The sequence below is a fragment of the Fundulus heteroclitus genome, unplaced genomic scaffold (assembly GCF_011125445.2).
Source record: "Fundulus heteroclitus isolate FHET01 unplaced genomic scaffold, MU-UCD_Fhet_4.1 scaffold_313, whole genome shotgun sequence".
NCBI classification, from domain to species: domain Eukaryota; kingdom Metazoa; phylum Chordata; class Actinopteri; order Cyprinodontiformes; family Fundulidae; genus Fundulus; species Fundulus heteroclitus.
The window spans coordinates 136,930-155,302 of record NW_023396723.1 but is presented as its reverse complement, the minus strand read 5'-3'; the positions used below and the strand labels follow the sequence as shown (position 1 = coordinate 155,302).

Below are 18,373 nucleotides of genomic sequence, written 5' to 3'. Positions count from 1 at the left end.
GTTTTCAGCAGACAGACATTGATGATGTGGGACAATCAGAGCAAAACTATAGTTTGTTGGAAATTTCCATACAATAGTTTACTTGTGGAGAAACATTGTTAATGAGCATGATGTTTATGAATCGAGTTTAAGCAGGAGGTGATCATCCTCGTATTGTATTAGGCAAATGTGCTCCCATTGCATGGGAAATAGGAGAGATCTGAAAATAGAGGAGCAACAACGTTGAGTCATAAATAGTCTAGGATGCGATCTGGCCCACTTAGGCTAAAAATGTTAATAAAATTAACCGTGAAAACGTAAGTGTTGATACTTGGTACATGCTGTGATCTTCTTGAAGGTGGGGGCTTGTTAGTGAGCAGGACACTTCCCTACCATTTGCATCTTAGTGGGGCAGGGGACAGAGGGACGGTAGGGGAAAACCAGGCCCAGGAGGGGTGAAAGATGTGAGTTCTGAGAGAAAAAAATTGACGTTGTGAAAATGTTGTTCTAACATTGTCCCCTTGGTGACGGTATCTCAAATTACGCGCTATGTCTCAAACTGTTGTGCCAGTTCAGACGTGACAGAAAGCGGTAACGGACTACGTTACCCATGATGCAATGTGGTCAAAATGGCCACCAACTCATGTGGTCAAAATGGCCACCAACTCCCATCACGCAACACGGCAAAATGGCCGCCGATCAAGGAAACGGCATCAATTCGGGACGTAACGGACTGCGTTACCCATGATGCAATGTGGTCAAAATGGCCACCAACTCCCATCACGCAACACGGCAAAATGGCCGCCGATCAAGATAAGGTTGCTATAGTGATGGCTATAAAAGCCGATCAACACGATGAGCTTCCTTCTTCCCTGGCTTTTAGCCAACCCGAGAAGACACGCACAGCTGATTCCCACGCCACGTGTTCGATTGCTCGCTGGACCGAGATTTTTCGACGCAACGGTTATTCCCTGCTTTATAACAGGAGGTCGACTTAAATAAGTACTTTTAAATTCCCTCTGATCAAAAGACTGAGAGACGCCGCATCTCCCACTGATCGAAGAGGACCCCGCTTTTGTCTGGCCAACAAAAGCGACTGTTGAACCCGGAGGAAGAAACGAAGCAGCTTCTTCCCCGTCCCGCTGCAGCCTGTGGACAACTGCGCTCGTCGAAGCGCGTCCAGAAAGCCACACTCGGAGCGTTCCGGACCAGCCCCGAGGCAACTCAAAGTAACGGGTTTTTCCCTTTCATTTCTGTCTCACCAACAGGGTGTTTAGAAGTGCCTGGGCAGGCGGTAGTAGTAGGTGTTGTAGGTGTTGGTTTTATGCTTTTATTCCACGACGAAGTTGGAATTATTTTGCTGAACATTTTCTTTGTATGTGCATGCATTTACAATTGATTTGCTGTGTTGATTTGTGATCCATCAAGAACCCCGCCGTGGGTTACCGATTTATTTCTTTTCATCTTCTTCCCTGCTCCCCCCTCTCTCTCTTTTCGCTTCTTATCAGTTTAATTTCTTTGTCCGAGCTCAAGTCGCGGGCTTTGCTTTAAACTCCTAGTTAGCCCCCCCCTCTCGAAACGAGGCATTGTCCCATCAGCGTAAGCGTGGTTACGTTATTAGGACCTCCCCTCATACGTCATCGTAGCAGCCATCTTGGGAGGGTCACGTGTATCTGAACTGTAGGTAGCTTAGCTGAACTAGCTTTGTGTAAGACATCAAAGCGTCCAGTGAGATTCCCGAAGCTGTTCTGTCTGTCAATGCTGATACGTGAAATGCCGATGTTTCGAGGGCGGTGTTAAACAACTTTGAGTTAAGTTAAGATCTGCTAACCGCTCATTTTAATCCATTGTTTATTTTGTTTTGTTCTTTATTTCCACATATATATTTTGCATGTTTTAGTTTAGTAATGAGTAAGAATTCCAAAGTTGTTTGAATCAGAGAATTACTGTAACAGGGAATTGCTTTTGGTTCAATAAAACCAACCACTGCGGAATAGACATTGTTTTGTGTTCAGTCCAATTCACAGTTGCCTGGGTATTCAGAAATCAGAGCTAACCTCCTTTGGAGTTAACATCTGACATTAATACAGAGACAATATCATTGGATGGTGATAAGGAATAAGGATTTAAACTCTAATTGCAGTTACATTGGGGTTCTCACAGCCTGCTGGATAAACCTGGTCGGTTAACAGTCCGACCTGATCATTTATTCCAGCATAAATGAGTTCATAACAGAAAGTTAACTAATGCATTAGTGGTATAAATACTTATAAGCTTATAGCTAACATCACCACCATTTGAACTATATTTGTTATAGCGAATTTTGAGTTGAATGATTTATTATTTAAATTATAATACCAAATTATAATTAATAATAATAATAAGCATATTCAACCAGCTTATGGCATAGCATAAATTGGCTTTTCCCGGTGTGGGCTGGAGTCTACTTATTGGCGTTCCTTTAGACTAAATCGAATAACCAGCAACTTATGAATTGAATGAACACAATCCATATTCCAGCATTTTGACTGCTCACCTTGCCAAAAGGACTATTCAGTCATAATTGATTAAGGAGGTATCATTACTAAATATATACGTGTTTGTGGTGGTTTGAGGTTGTTAACCTGAGGTTTGAATATTGATTTCTGGACTGGAAGTCAGCTAGATTGAAATACACAGCAGCCAGCGTCTGCTACTTGTCACTCAGAGTCTGTGTCGTGTTCTGCTTTTAAAAGAGAGACCTGCCTCCATCTGGATGGCCAGGATAGGTAGTTGCAGTCACGGTTTTAAAGACAGCTTAGATCGTCAGGTCCCGGAGGGACAGTTTTGAAAGTCAGGTTCTTTAAACTTACCTTACGGTTCCGCCCTTTTGTCTTCTTTAATTTTATTTTATTCATATATATTTTTTTTTTTCTTTCCTCCCTTATCCCCTTCTGCTCATCATAAGTGGTCAAAATTGAGCTGTGATTTTGAAACTAAGGTTGCAATTTAGCGGTTTTTAACTGTCATTCTTTGCCACCTCTGAAGCTCCCAAAACACTGCTATTTTCCACACATATGTAGAGCACCTGTTCTGAAATAACTTACATCACAAACAAAGCCACAGCTTTATCACTCAATTACTGGCCGAAAGGTTAGTGGTCCATGTCACTCAAAGTTAATATTCTCAAAGTTAAACAAGCATATTAACCGTTCCTAAAACATAGGAGTTGTAAGTCGCAGGGTTGATTCTCCCCTGCGCCAGCCTAATTAAACGCACGTATTTGAACCCACTTACTGCAGTTAAAGTGCCAGTCATAGTGCGTGTTTGCTGTTAACAGTTAAAGTGAAGCCACTTAACAGTTGTTGTTAGCAGTTGTTGTTTAGCGCTGAGCTAAATTAAAGTGTATGCGTTGTTACCTAGTGCTAAGCTAGAATACAGCGTTGTTATTTGTTGTCTGTCATTTAGCGCTCTGCTAAACTACAGTGTTACTTGTTGTGTTGTTATCCATAGCTGACAAAGAATGGATAGTAGCGGTTCTTCAGTCAAAGGAGCTTGAAGGTCCAAACCATTCCATTGGGAATGGAGGCCCAGGATGTCATTAGCTCACTGCTTAAAATGACACCGGACGAACAAACCCATCTGAATCAGTTTAGCATAGAAGACTGTGAGAGGAGAATTCAGGAATTGGTGCAGGAGGTCCAGAGCAAACCTAAACTAGATTGGTAGCAGATGTTTTGGGTGAATTAACTGCGTTATACCACCGAAGGTTAACGCTAGAGACCGATCTGCGTAACAGAGAGGTTGAGATGCGGATCGCAGCTGAGGAAAGAGTTAGGGGAGCTAGAACAGAGAAGTGTTCAGGGCAGCTGTCATCCCACAGAGGAGCGAGAGGAGGATCGCATTAGCTTGCAGACAGAAGGATCTGAGTGTGAGAACTCCAAAGGAAACATGGAGATCACACCTGGAGGACATTGGATGAACTGGGCCTCAGACACCTTCTGAGCGAAGGGTAAGTGAAGGTCAGGACAGATATAGCAAGTGTGATACAGAAAGAAATGCCTAAACAACTTACTGGTGGCAATCAGGACTGATCCACATGAGGAAATCATGGGAAAAACACCTGCTTCCCACCCTGACCCCTGACACGCTCGCTATGATCTTTTTCCCCACCAGGGCGAGAGAGCACCGTTCCTGGGACACAGGTGAACCCCACTCCTCTGAACTGCCGTCCACAGACAAGAGTTCATGACAGGGGGGTCCCCCTGCGTCCCCCGAACGGCCGCCGATGCCAAGGTAGGTGGTCAGAACTGGAGCCTCCCATCCTATCGTGGTTACCAGCAGGCAGGAGTCGTCAGGAGAGGACTCAGATGGACCAGCTCCGATCCCTGAACGGGACTGCGGATGCGTCAACTTGAGTCCCTGGCCCGAGACATAGAGCGTTTTGATCCTAGCAATACAGAATCCACCATTGATGACTATCTCAGAGAGGTAGAGCGCTGTCTGCTAGACTTATTATAGCCCCTCAGCTCGAGAAAAGTTGAAGCTTATCTGGAAACCACGTCCAGAAGTGTCCATGTTTTCATAGAAGCCTCCCTCCAGCTACACGTGACCGTTATTCAGCTCTTTGTCAGGCTTTTAAGAGAAGAATATTCGGCGTTTACAGACCCAGCTTCGGCCAACTCTTGGAGCTTTTGCAATTCAGCAAAAGAGAACTGAAGCAACCCAAAAGAGTACTACCGTCGCTTGCGGGCTGCTTACTTTCAGGGACGAAATGCTCCCGGCTTGGAGGAAGACCACACTTTCAAATCTTTGTTCCTCCCATAATCTTCATGAAAGCGTGCGTTATGAGGTTACCATGCATTGTAGAACCAAGAAACTTTACCATGCAGGAAATCAGGAAATACGCGCAGGTGGCATGGGAAACACGTGTCCGGCCCAACAAAGGAGCCGATAGTGATAAAAAGGTTCTGCAGATTTCAAGCCGAACCAGAAAAGAGTTAGGTCTGGAGGGACATGAGATGCCTCCCTTCAAACCTAAAACTAGATTTGGTCCTAAGAAGCAACATGGTTTTGAGCCGCAGCAGAAGAAAGCTTCCCAGGATAGGAGAGGTCAGCATGGCAGCATGGAAGGTGAGAGGTTTCAAAAATGGCACAGGCCGGATCCAGCCCGAGACGGTAAGCAAACTGACTGGCCAGAAAGGTCGAAAAGCACACATGACAACAAAGGCTGGAACCTGCGCATGGAGGAGTCAATGAGAAAGGAGATAGAGGAGACTTTTCGCAGGTTGCTAGCCGAAACAGTGCGTCAGATCGCGCCGCAGCCGTCCCAGCCAGCATCCAATCCTGTCGACCCTCCAGGTAAGCCAGGCCCAAAACCCCAGCCAGCATGACTAGGCGTGGAACAGGCTTCCCCTTCTAACAGAGTTTATCTGATTAAGGGGGGGGACCAACCGAAAAATCACCAACAACCTTCTAAGATCCCATCAGCAGGTGATCAGAAAGCCCCTTTTCTAAGGTTTCTAGGTGAGCTAAACCATCATGAAAATGCACACCGTTTATACTGCTCGACAGTTATCGGAGGATGTGTAACTGCAAATGCTCTTTTAGACACGGGTTCCGAGATCAGTCTAATGTGCTCAGATTTGTTTGATGAGGTGACCAGAGCTATGGTGTCTCTTGGGAAAACCGTTCCAGGTGGAGACCTGTAACGTGGGCATCACCAGCTACACTCAGGATCAGTCATGCATCACCAAACGGGCGTGGTTAGACATCACTTTCCGTGACATGACCCTGGTGCACCCCATCTACATATGTACTTTGGACACAGAACCTTTTCTTGTGGGTCAGGACCTGTTGAACAGGTTAGCCCCACTCATTGACTGCTATCATGGTCATCTTTGGGCCCAAGTGGGGACTCCCAAGCCCCTCACTTCTGGAAGTGGACTGTCCGTCCCTATCAACCAGGGTGACATGCTCCGAGGAGCCCAAAGAACTTTTAGCACCATTTCTGCCTTCCACAGAGCCGATTTCCAAATCCTCTGACACACCCCTGCTTGACTTGAGCTGAACAACCGCTCAGCTTACCTTTAGTGGAGAATCCAACTCGCATGCCGATCCAAGTGGTGGCGAAGAAACCTCTTGGGGTGCTCATCGAAAGCTCTTTCCACGACTTTGAGCTGAGCATTCCCGTCATCGGAGACCTGCCCTTATCCTTGACCGGCAGACAGGACTCTCCAGACACCGTGTTTGCCCTTTCCTTCCAACATGATCCAAATCAGGCGACATGAAGCTCGGCCTGCTGGATCCATTTGTGGTGCAACGCTTGAAGCTAAAGGAAATCTGTTGGTGTATGCGATAACACCCAACCCAACAGAACCAGCACCAAATCAACCAGGAGACCGGGACTCACCCACTGAGCCCTACCCTGGCTTCGAAACAGAAATCATGCAACAGCTGGAAAAAGCTGATGCACTGACCACTTGAAACAGAGGAAACAGCACTTAAGGAGCTGTTTTATGAGTTTCAGCCCATTCAGCCCAAAGATTCAAACGAACTTGGGATCACATTGACACACGTCCATGACTCACCAGTAGGAGAACACAAAAGCTGCAAAGCTAATCTGAAAACTCCCCAACGGGTGACGTCCCGGCCTTACACGGCCCAGGAGTATGTACAAGGCTGCTTAACCTGCAGCCAGTTACAACCCACACGACCACTAAACCGAGCCCTGCTTCAGCAAATGGGGGTTATATTTCCGTGGTCACATTTGCAGACTGACTGGATCGGTCCAGTCCCCGAATCGTTAAGAGATAACAAATATCTTTTGACAATAACAGGCAGTTTCACAGAATGGGTCGAATGTTTGCCGGCACCGAAAGACACCGCTGTCACCACAGCAGCCCTGCTGCTAAATCACGTTTTCAGCCGGTGGGGCCTTCCCCTGTCCATCGACTCGGACAGAGGGAACGCATTCACGTCAAAACATCTTGACCGTGCTTTCTGACATGTTGAGCGTGGAAGTTAAATTCCACATCACCTACCGCCCGCAGTCATCCGGACAGGTGGAGCGAATGAACTGCACCGTGGTCAGCATGTCAAAGGAACATGCCAGCAGCCATGGTAGGAACTGGGATACAAAGCTTCCCCTGGTCCTAATGCTAATCCGCTCTACTTCACCATGCTCCACAGGGGTGACACTTTTCCAGATGATGACAGGAAGACAAAGGACACTTCCCTTGAATCTCATCTACCAACCCGAAGACGTCAGTGTGACAACCGTCTACACTGCACACCAGTGCGTCACTGACTTAACAGACCGTCTCCGAACGACTTTCGCGTGGCCTCGAAAGAACCTAGAAGCCCGCATGCAAAGTCCAGAGTACACATGGGTTCAAGCGAACCAAACTAAACCGTCCACCAAACTCTCCTCACAGGGAACGGAGCCTAACTCCGCCCCCGCCGAAGAGAACAATGCATAGCATTAAATAGGACAAGTGCATGTTCAATTAGGACACTTTAAACATGCACTAACAAAGCAAGTGTCCATCCATAACTTCACGTCTATAATTTCACACTCAGCCATAACACCATGCATTGCTTTGGAAACGCTCACAGAAGTGGTAAAGAATGACATGATGTATACTCAGGTTGTTAGAGATTTAATGCAGGACCTCACTCGAGAGGTTAGCTCATCCATAAATAGCCTTGCTGAAGGACAGATTCCTCTGTACCTGGTACCAATAGATTTGGTCGAAAAGGTTCTCAAATCTGCCTCTAGTGAAACACTGCAACCACCACAAATACACCTGGCGTACAGCCTAGGTAGTGCAATTCCGATATTTGTAAATCCTGACAACTTGGAGATAGGATTTATGCTAAACCTTCCCATCATTGAAAGAGCTAATATGTATAGGTTAAATCAGTATTGAATGTCGGTTTTTGGCAAGGTGAGACCCACGTACACCTACAAACTCCCTCAATATTGGCCTATCATGATGCTGACCCCAAACGTTATTTAGTCACTAATTTGGATTTGTGTACCAAAACCAAAGACATCCACTGGGTATGCCCAAGCAACCCATTTATCAGAGACGTTACCAATTACCTGTGTGGTCTAAGGAATGAATCTCCTGAACAAAACTGTCAGGCTAGAATGACCCTTAAAGATGCAGGTGTGGAAACCAAAATTGAGCGGGCAGGTAACCGCTGGCTCGTTAGCACCCCAGAGGCAGAAGCCCTGTTATCCTACGAGCAGCATGACACAGTTACTAGACTAAACTGCCCAACCAAACCATTTTCTGTTCCCCACCTCAAGGTGCTCCAGTCCACATTGGAAACATGGTTCTGCATCACCTTGACGTTGATAAATATGACTCAGAGATTGAAATAATAGATGTCTTTAAGGGATACAATTTCAGCATTGATGTCGGCATTGAAAGACAGCTTTTTACTTGCAGGCACCCAGCTGATTAAATTCAGTCTCACTCCATCAGAGTTGAGCTCGGTCCCTCTGCTTCGCTTCCCCAGAGCTACAGAGTCGACCGACACTCACCATTATGACCATTATTGTGGTTCTCCTTGTATTTGGATGGGCCATCACTACTGCGATGGCGTATGCAGCATACAAGCAGATCAAACAGTTGCAAACCAGGGTTGACCGCCCTCACCTTTGTCGCTCCAGGTTCGTAGCACCAGCTCCTTGAAGGCCATAAGCTGATTAGACTACGAACCGCTGTCTCTTTCCTTTCCCCTTTTTCCCTCTCTCCCTTTTTTGGTTCAAAGTTCAAACCTGATGACCAATGAATGTATTGACGATGGTGATTGTGAAGTTTGCATTTTTTTTTTTTTTATTACTTTATTGTTGCCTTATTAGCCAATAGAAATGACTAGCTATAGCTTAGTCCTGCCCAGGCTAGGTCACTGACCCAGGCACAATGAATGCTTTCGTTTTTCCTCCTCTTGGATGATGAACTGAACTGCATGAATCCCAATGGACTACTAGAAAGACTATTAGGTTGTTCCACTCATGCACAACGGATTTTCGTCACGCCAGAATGGACTTGGTTGTAGCTTTAAAGACTGTGACCAGCATCCCACTCTTCAAGCTAAAGGGGGTATGTTTTGCCAGTTCAGACGTGACAGAAAGCGGTAACGGACTACGTTACCCATGATGCAATGTGGTCAAAATGGCCACCAACTCATGTGGTCAAAATGGCCACCAACTCCCATCACGCAACACGGCAAAATGGCCGCCGTACAAGGAAACGGCATCAATTCGGGACGTAACGGACTGCGTTACCCATGATGCAATGTGGTCAAAATGGCCACCAACTCCCATCACGCAACACGGCAAAATGGCCGCGCGATCAAGATAAGGTTGCTATAGTGATGGCATAAAAGCCGATCACACACGATGAGCTTCCTTCTTTCCCTGGCTTTTAGCCAACCCGAGAAGACACGCACAGCTGATTCCCACGCCACGTGTCGATTTGCTCGCTGGACCGAGATTTTTCGACGCAACGGTTCTTCCCTGCTTTATAACAGGAGGTCGACTTAAATAAGTACTTTTAAATTCCCTCTGATCAAAAGACTGAGAGACGCCGCATCTCCCACTGATCGAAGAGGACCCCGCTTTTGTCTGGCCAACAAAGCGACTGTTGAACCCGGAGGAAGAAACGAAGCAGCTTCTTCCCCGTCCCGCTGCAGCCTGTGGACAACTGCGCTCGTCGAAGCGCGTCCAGAAAGCCACACTCGGAGCATTCCGGACCAGCCCCGAGGCAACTCAAAGTAACGGGGTTTTTTCCCCTTTCATTTCTGTCTCACCAACAGGGTGTTTAGAAGTGCCTGGGCAGGCGGTAGAACTTTGTAGGTGTTGGTTAATGCTTTTATTCCACGACGAAGTTGGAATTATTTTGCTGAACATTTTCTTTGTAGGTGCATGCATTGTACAATTGATTTGCTGTGTTGATTTGTGATCCATCAAGAACCCCGCCGTGGGTTACCGATTTATTTCTTTTCACCTTCTTCCCTGCTTCCCCCCTCTCTCTCTTTTCGCTTCTTATCAGTTTAATTTCTTTGTCCGAGCTCAAGTCGCGGGCTTTGCTTTAAACTCCTAGTTAGCCCCCCCCTCTCGAAACGAGGCATTGTCCCATCAGCGTAAGCGTGGTTACGTTATTAGGACCTCCCCTCATACGTCATCGTAGCAGCCATCTTGGGAGGGTCACGTGTATCTGGACTGTAGGTAGCTTAGCTGAACTAGCTTTGTGTAAGACATCAAAGCGTCCAGTGAGATTCCCGAAGCTGTTCTGTCTGTCAATGCTGATACGTGAAATGCCGATGTTTCGAGGGCGGTGTTAAATAACTTTGAGTTAAGTTAAGATCTGCTAACCGCTCATTTTAATCCATTGTTTATTTTTGTTTTGTTCTTTATTTCCACATATATATTTTGCATGTTTTAGTTTAGTAGTGAGTAAGAATTCCAAAGTTGTTTGAATCAGAGAATTACTGTAACAGGGAATTGCTTTTGGTTCAATAAAACCAACCACTGCGGAATAGACATTGTTTTGTGTTCAGTCCAATTCACAGTTGCCTGGGTATTCAGAAATCAGAGCTAACCTCCTTTGGAGTTAACATCTGACATTAATACAGAGACAATATCATTGGATGGTGATAAGGAATAAGGATTTAAACTCTAATTGCAGTTACATTGGGGTTCTCACAGCCTGCTGGATAAACCTGGTCGGTTAACAGTCCGACCTGATCATTTATTCCAGCATAAATGAGTTCATAACAGCAAGTTAACTAATGCATTAGTGGTATAAATACTTATAAGCTTATAGCTAACATCACCACCATTTGAACTATATTTGTTATAGCGGAATTTTGAGTTGAATGATTTATTATTCAAATTATAATACCAAATTATAATTAATAATAATAATAAGCATATTCAACCAGCTTATGGCATAGCACAACATATTAAGCAGTTTCAACAGCGCATAGGGCACAGCAGATCAGACAGCGGAACCAATCGAGTCTAAAAACATCGGCTCAGGTTCTACTGCACATAGTTACATTTTTTAATACAGATTTTATAGTTAAAAAAACATAAAACAAAAAGTCAGCATCAGCAAACCAGATTTAGATGACCAAGTACTCCACTCACACTATGCAATAGCCTCTAACGACCAAGGACAGTGACGGGTGGGTGATTGATTTGCATCTGACTTAGAATGCGCCTAGGAGGATTGACCTCCATGTCCTCAAAAACAGCAGCGCACCAAATACAGGTTGCACAAGTGCGAGCTATCAGAATTAACAGACACCTAGATAGGTGCCGAAAATTTTTTTGAAAGAACTGAGTGAAAAGTCCCATTTAAGCCCGATTTAAGCCTGCTTGCAGTTTTAATGACCCGGAAAACAGAGCATTTTCACAGACAAAAATGTCAGCATCAATGGAAATGTCTGAATATATTGAAGGGGTGACAAACACTTTACTACCATGTCAAGTGTTGTATGTTACCCTTTACTACTTTTCAATGGCCTTATTTTGAACTAATTCAGTTAACTAAACTTTTACTACCCCAAGGACACCCTCTGTACAGAGAAGGTATAGTGAGTACTAGGTCTGGGTATTGTTTCAAATTTTAAGAATCGATTTGATTCCTCAAGATTTAGAATCGATTCTTTTCGATTCGATCTCAAATGTGATTCCTGATATTAAAAACATCTTTTAGCGGTTACCTGAATTTCATGTAGTTAAGCGACATATTGATACTAATATCATATTAACATTCAACCACAAATTAATAAAGTAATGGAAGTTGTAAATAAAGTATTGGTGGTGGCTGTAAGGACCAAACCCTCTCCATTTATGTTGAGACAATTGTTTTCACAAACTGTGGGGCAGAAACCCCAAACATCTCCAGGGTAGAAAACAGAGACACCAGAGATATCTACAGCTGCTATTTCTATTCAATTCAATAACACTTTATCAAATGAAAAGGGACACTAAATTTGGATACTAACCTGATGCATTTTTAAAAAGATGACATTAAAAATTCACCTCCCAGACTGGGGTGTGAAGGCTCCTGTGATGTATGTTGCGCCCATGCCTAAGACCACTAGGTGAAGGGATAGTTAAATAGTAGATTAGCTTAGCTAGCTGAGCATGTAGAGCCGTTTCTTTTCCAGCAGGCTCCCACCTCACATCTGTCAGTGCGCACAAAATGAGGGGCTGTGATGCTGCGTGTCCTTGCGACCACCTGCTTGAAACAGCTCAGTGCATCAAGCTTGGTGTCACATTTGAAACAGTTCGATGTAATACTTCTTGTCGCTGATGAGTATAGTGTGACACCGCGTACGCAGATGTAAAGAATGAACTCAAGGATTCATATCCGCGCAAGTAATGCTGACTCACACATTAAAGTTCACAGTTGAATTTATTTTTTTATATCGATCTTTGGTTATATAAATCGATCTTTAGGAATATGAAAATCGATTCATAATTGAAAAATAACTATTTTTTTTACAAAGCCCTACTAAGAACACTGGTAGAATGATGTTAAGACTGGAATTGCCAGACAGGAGGTCTAGAGCAAAACCATAGAGGAGATTTATGGATGGAGTTAAAGAGCACATGAAGGTATCTAGTGTCAAAGAAGAAGATGCAGAAGATAGGGTTAGATGGAGAAAAACGTATGGACATATTTTTCAATGTGGTGATATTTCTATATCAAACATTCATTTTTATTGGACTTGTATAGGCCATAAATATTGGTGTTGCTGCTAAGGGTCACTATGGTTAAACAAATATTGGATGGAACTTTTGTACAAGTAACAGGTTGCTAGATGGAAGGTTTGTTAACGCTTACCGGGATGTAGCTACTGATTGAAAGAGTGATGGTTATATTATGCCATTTTATGATTTATCAGTGATATGTAATGGAAATGTGTGTACACCCTTTGTAAGTAATGAACACAGAAATTGCCTCCAGTGAAGTGTTTAACATTACTCCATCTATGCATCAGGGATATCAGGTATAACAAAGTGAGGTTTAGCTGATACAGGTCTTAATGTTCTAACTTTCTGAGAAGTAAAAATAAATCGTACACATTAAAAGAAAATAAAACACTGATATAAATCTGTCTGTAATTGAGTTTCACTTTTGTAATTGAATTACTGAAAATACTTACATTTAACAAGATGCCTCAATACAAGTGTGGTTTTGTGCCAGCAAGGTGCCAAATGTTTTGCACACAAAAATAATTAGGACTGGAAAAGCTCTTTAATATGTGTTAAACATGTGAAGAGTGGTAACAAAACGTGCCATGTCCAAATACAAAGGCACAGAAAACAGAACACACAAGACAACTCAATCAGAGTGGTAGCACGTCGGGGTGTTTGTTGTACAATGCATGACTCACCAATAATTCCCGGAGGTCTCTGTCGTTGGTATAAAGGCAGATGTTGTGAAGCTCTTTCGTCAGACTTAGTCCCTTCAGACAGCAAAATGTTGCAGTTTAACTTCACTTGCAGGGATTTGACTAAACAAAATTCAGCTTATTGCCACAGTCATGGTAAAAAGTACATGTTTCATTTATAGGTCTTCATAACACACAATCATAATTATCTGGTTGATTTTTTATTATATCAATGAAATCAATTGATTCAAGGGAATTCATTTTGTTATTTTATTCCCTACCTAATAGAAGAAGACAAGAACAAGTCCGTGTTTGTTGTTAAAGGGGCCATAACAACAAATAAACAGTTTCTGTGGTTTTGAGGGGTATATCATCTGTTGTGCACTGATTGAGGCTGATTCACATAGCAAGATTTTTAACCTGACTTTCAGCCCGAATTTTACCCCGAACTTCCCCTTCAAACAGGCCCCGACAATCAGCGTGGCTCTTCAGATAATCTTAAAGAGACATTCCTGCTGTGTGTGGTGTGTTGACTGATTTGGTCTGCTCGGTAGAACATCGGCACAGCTCCGACCTCAAATTGGGGATATTCAACATGTAGCTTTGTCTTGCCCGATATCCTAGCGTGTATGGTGTTCCAAACGAGCATTGAGCCTATTGACTATGACATGTAGCCAATCAGAAAGCGCAGTAAGGAAAACACGGGAAAAAAAAAAGAAAGAAAAACAGCTCACCCCCATATCATAGTGCAGCAAACGCAGAGCCCCTGTTTGTGCTATCTTCATTCCTTTAGCCAATGCCTTTTCTTTTTGTTATGTTTTTTCTCTGTTATAATTAGTCCAAAACTAGAGTTGTCTCTGAAAAATTTTGCAAGATTTCCCATATGATATCTGAATGTTCTTGAGTGAAAAGTGTTCATGTGTGGTGTATTGTTCTTGCCGTCTGACTGTATGAGCAAACCTGTTTTATCTATGATTTTTAATTATAACATGTGGTGTCTCTCAAGCTTTGAAAATTGGTCAACTATTTTAAAAGATTACCGTGTGAACCAGCCTTAAGGCCGTATGAATGTCAAAAGCAGGTACCAAGGAACCAGCTCATTAGAGGTCAGCTCTGTTTCTTTGCTCAAAAACGTAAGAATAAGAGAACAGTTTATTGTTCTACATGGGTTGTCTTTCTAAGCAATTCATATTCTCCAATTAGAGCACACCATCAAGCAAGCAGCCTTCCATTTTCTTCCACTTCCAATTTCTTTTCTCTGCACTGTTAGACATGAAACCAGACTTAATTAGATAGCCAAAACTATTTGCTAAATGCCAGCATAATACAAAATACATATTTGACCATTGACCTAACACTAGAATTAAACTAGGATATACTTACCAAAACCATGTTTACAGACCAGCTTTGTGCTTGTTTTCTACTGGAACATGTTCTTACCATGTTGGTCAAGAGTTTTTTGGCAGACTCAAGATCCTTGCACTGTAAGCAGAACAAAACATGCTGCAGCCCAACCATCCTCAGGCCTGACAGATGCTGCTCAGGCCGACTCTGTCTCCACATTACAGCCTGTGCTCTAGGGATCTGGTTGGTCAGGATTGACTGACAGATCACTTCCTGTAAGACATAAATTCCTCACTTTTTATCAATCAGACACATAATGACACCAAAAACTGTGATTTCTTTTCCCACAAAAATAAAAGTATTATATTAAAGCTATAGTTGGTAATGCTGGAAAGCTAGCAATATTTAAAAGTGGCACTTCCTCTAAGCCCCCCGCCCCAAACCTGAATGTTCATCTAAACAGAACTCAGCAGAGCGGAGAGCCAACTCAGCCATTTCAGCACATTTTGGACATGAACTACCTCATGTCACATTCACCTTGAGGTGAAGTTGTTCATCTCCTCTTCTCCTGCTAACACGGTAGTTCTTTGGAGTATAACAAAAAGAGTTTCTGAACAGGATTAACAACTATAGCTTTAAGTATCTGTAATTATTAATGCCACAACAACTGCAATGCGAGTGGAAATTTCACCTCAGTTGAAAGTTGTTCCCATTCATCTCCAATTTCCTGAAGAGGGGCAGCTTGGGTATTAGATGTGCTGCCCCCTGAAGCCCTGGGGAATTTCTTAATATAACTCCTCAATTCTGTGACGTACTTGTCAAGAATTTGTATACTGCTTTGCACATCTGAGTGCTCATCTGCAAACAAAACAGCTTCAACTGTCTGAATTCAAATTAGTTTAAAAAGTTTCAATAAAGTAACTGTGTACAGTGTGTGTCTTACATTGCGGCCGAGAGAGCACAGAGCGGATCTGTGTGTTGATGAAGGTCAGGGTGAGGTGTAACAGTTGCTCAGAGAACTGTCGACTCTGAGCTTCACTATTTAAGTCTCTGACAGTGGAACACAACAAGTCCAGTGCAAGGAACAACTCCTGGACACCTGCATGAGAATACGTGCATACACAAATACAACAAGCGCATTGTGTATTACATACAGTTGGAAACAAACACAAAAAATACTCATACATTACTAAGCACTAAGAATGGGTCTTAAATCAGCTCCTGGGTGTTTGTTACAGCTGTAATGATTACTAATCTTTGGAACTTCATGTAAGTTTCTAAAGAACCAAACATTAAATGCCACACCCTACAAAAAAAAAAAAACAGTATTAAAACAACCACATCAAGAAATGATTTAAAAATCTGATAAAGTAATAACATTACACTAAAATTATTACAATGAGAAATTATAGATTACTACTTCTGCTTGGACTAAGAGTAAGGAGAACTAGAAAATTTCTGAAGAAATTTAGCAAGGCGCCTGCCACTTGGTGCGTACCGTACCGTCAAAAATACAAACAGGAAGTAACACTGCGAATTTCAGGTTTCTACGGTCTTCACAGCCCTTGCAGCGGCCATTGAAAGGTGCCATGTTAAGTCAATGGATCTCCTAGGAGCCTCTTGCCAGCAGCGTTGTCATCGAGACTCACTGACAGCTGCAGCCCTCTCTGTCTGTAAAGGTGGAAGAACCCTGGCTAAGCAGAAGTTGGTAGGACCTTCCTAAAGCTACTTCCGGTTAGCATGTGCTGACGGTTATCCGCTAGCATGGGTGTGTTCAGTATCACCGGGTGATGTTACTCTGTTAGTTTGGTTGAAATCCTGTACTGAGAAGTGCCTAAAAAGGAAGAAAATCCTAAATTTCACCAAATCTGTCAAGCTGAAGTTTGTACAAGCTTCCTAGAGCTACTTCCGGTTAGCAACATGCTAACGTTAGCCGCTAACATAGTTGTGTTCAGTATCACCGGGTGAGTATACTCTGTCAGTTTGGTCCAAATCCTGTACTGGGAAGTGCCTCAAATAGGGAGAAAATACATAGTTTATAACGTCGCCATGGTAACTCAAAATGGCGGGTATTACAAAAAGATACTTCATGGGATCAGCACACATGTTTTTATATACACACACTCTGGGGATTATATTATAAAACTCTAAGTCTCCCACACCGGGAATCGATCCCACGACCTCTTGCATGCAGAGCCTGCACTCTCCCTCTGAGCTATACTGTAGCGCCATATGTGCATCATAGGGACCATAAGAGGTTTGGTCCCCCATTGAAAAGCATTGGATGTTTGACACCTCATAGCTTGGAGATGCTTAATGCGACGTAGCCCAAATGTTTTTGTGGGGCTTTCTCTCTAAAGTAAGAACAGACTCTGTGAAGCAGAAGTTTGTCCGAGCTTCTCAGAGCTACTTCCAGTTAGCAAAATGCTAACAGTTAGCCGCTAACAATGTTGTGTTCAGTATCACCGGGTGATTGTACTCTGTCAGTTTGGTCCAAATCCTGTACTGGGAAGTGCCTCAAAAAGGGGTGCCAATACTTAATGTCACCAAACGTGACCAAAGTTCATGGGTCAGACTGGCCTCCTTTAGCAACTCAGCCTCACCACATCTGGGCCCAGAACTCAACATTTGACCAAAATGGTGTGTAGTGCCATTTCCCACATGTGGGTGGTGCTGTATTGGCCAATTGGGTCGTGTCTGGTTATCATGCCAGGTCCTGTTGGAAGCAAAGGCCCAATAGAAAAGCATGTGAAATCCAAAATGGGTTAGAAAAGTGACACATGGCTGAAAGTCACACGAAAATTTTAAAATGTTAAGAGGAAGTGACTGTGCAAATTTCAGATTCCTACATTAATCATAGCCGCTGCAGCGCAGCACTGCCTCCTCATTGCACATGCAAGGCAGGCGCCTAATAATAAAGAAACCGTTTAGAGGTGCATAGTAATAGGTGCCTCCATGCATTTGCATGGGAGGCAGTGCTGTGCGAAGCCTCCTCATTGCAAACGCTATGGCAGGCGCCTAATAAATAAGCCGTTTAGAGGTGAATAGTAATAGGCCCTGCCCATGCATTTGCATTGGGAGGCAGTGCTGTGCTGTGCTTGCACATGCAAGGCAGGCGCCTAATAAAGAGAGTGGTTTAGAGGTGAATAGTAATAGGAGGCACCTATTACTATTCACCTCTAAACCACTCTCTTTATTAGGCGAAGCACAGCACTGCCTACTCATTGCACATGCAAGGCAGGTGCCTAATTAATAAAGAAGCCGTTTAGAAGTGCATAGTAATAGGTGCCTCCATGCATTTGCATGGGAGGCAGTGCCGTGCTTGGCACAGCACTGCCTCCTCATTGCAAACGCTATGGCAGGCGCCTAATGACTTGAAAGACAGATACAATGCAATATGACTGTTCAGACTGCAGACACGTTGAGAAATATCCAATACATATCCGAATTAGTATCACATATGGAGGTGGCACAAATTGGGTTTCTTCGACGGTGAAAACATCAGAATAGGGCAGTTTACGCTGCCATTAAAAAGACGGACATAAGTCACATATGGGCAAAAAGATCATATTTGGGTCACATTTCCCTGCAGTGTGAACGTAGCCTTAGAGCCTTAAATAGTATCACAGATATTCATCAGTTTTTT

The 18,373-nt window shown here is 43.5% G+C and overlaps 1 protein-coding gene across 1 annotated transcript in view; it reads right to left on the bottom strand.

Moving 5' to 3' along the window:
* Positions 1-13,251: 13,251 nt before the first annotated feature.
* LOC105922423 (spatacsin) overlaps positions 13,252-18,373 on the bottom strand; it is a 79,991-nt gene continuing 74,869 nt past the window's right edge. Inside the window, exons 9-12 of the mRNA XM_036130249.1 lie at positions 15,671-15,826; positions 15,419-15,585; positions 14,824-15,000; positions 13,252-13,458 (exon numbers count right to left, since the gene is read on the bottom strand). Coding sequence (XP_035986142.1) covers positions 13,339-13,458; positions 14,824-15,000; positions 15,419-15,585; positions 15,671-15,826 — 620 coding nt within the window. The 3' untranslated portion in view covers positions 13,252-13,338. The remainder of the gene's footprint in view (positions 13,459-14,823; positions 15,001-15,418; positions 15,586-15,670; positions 15,827-18,373) is intronic.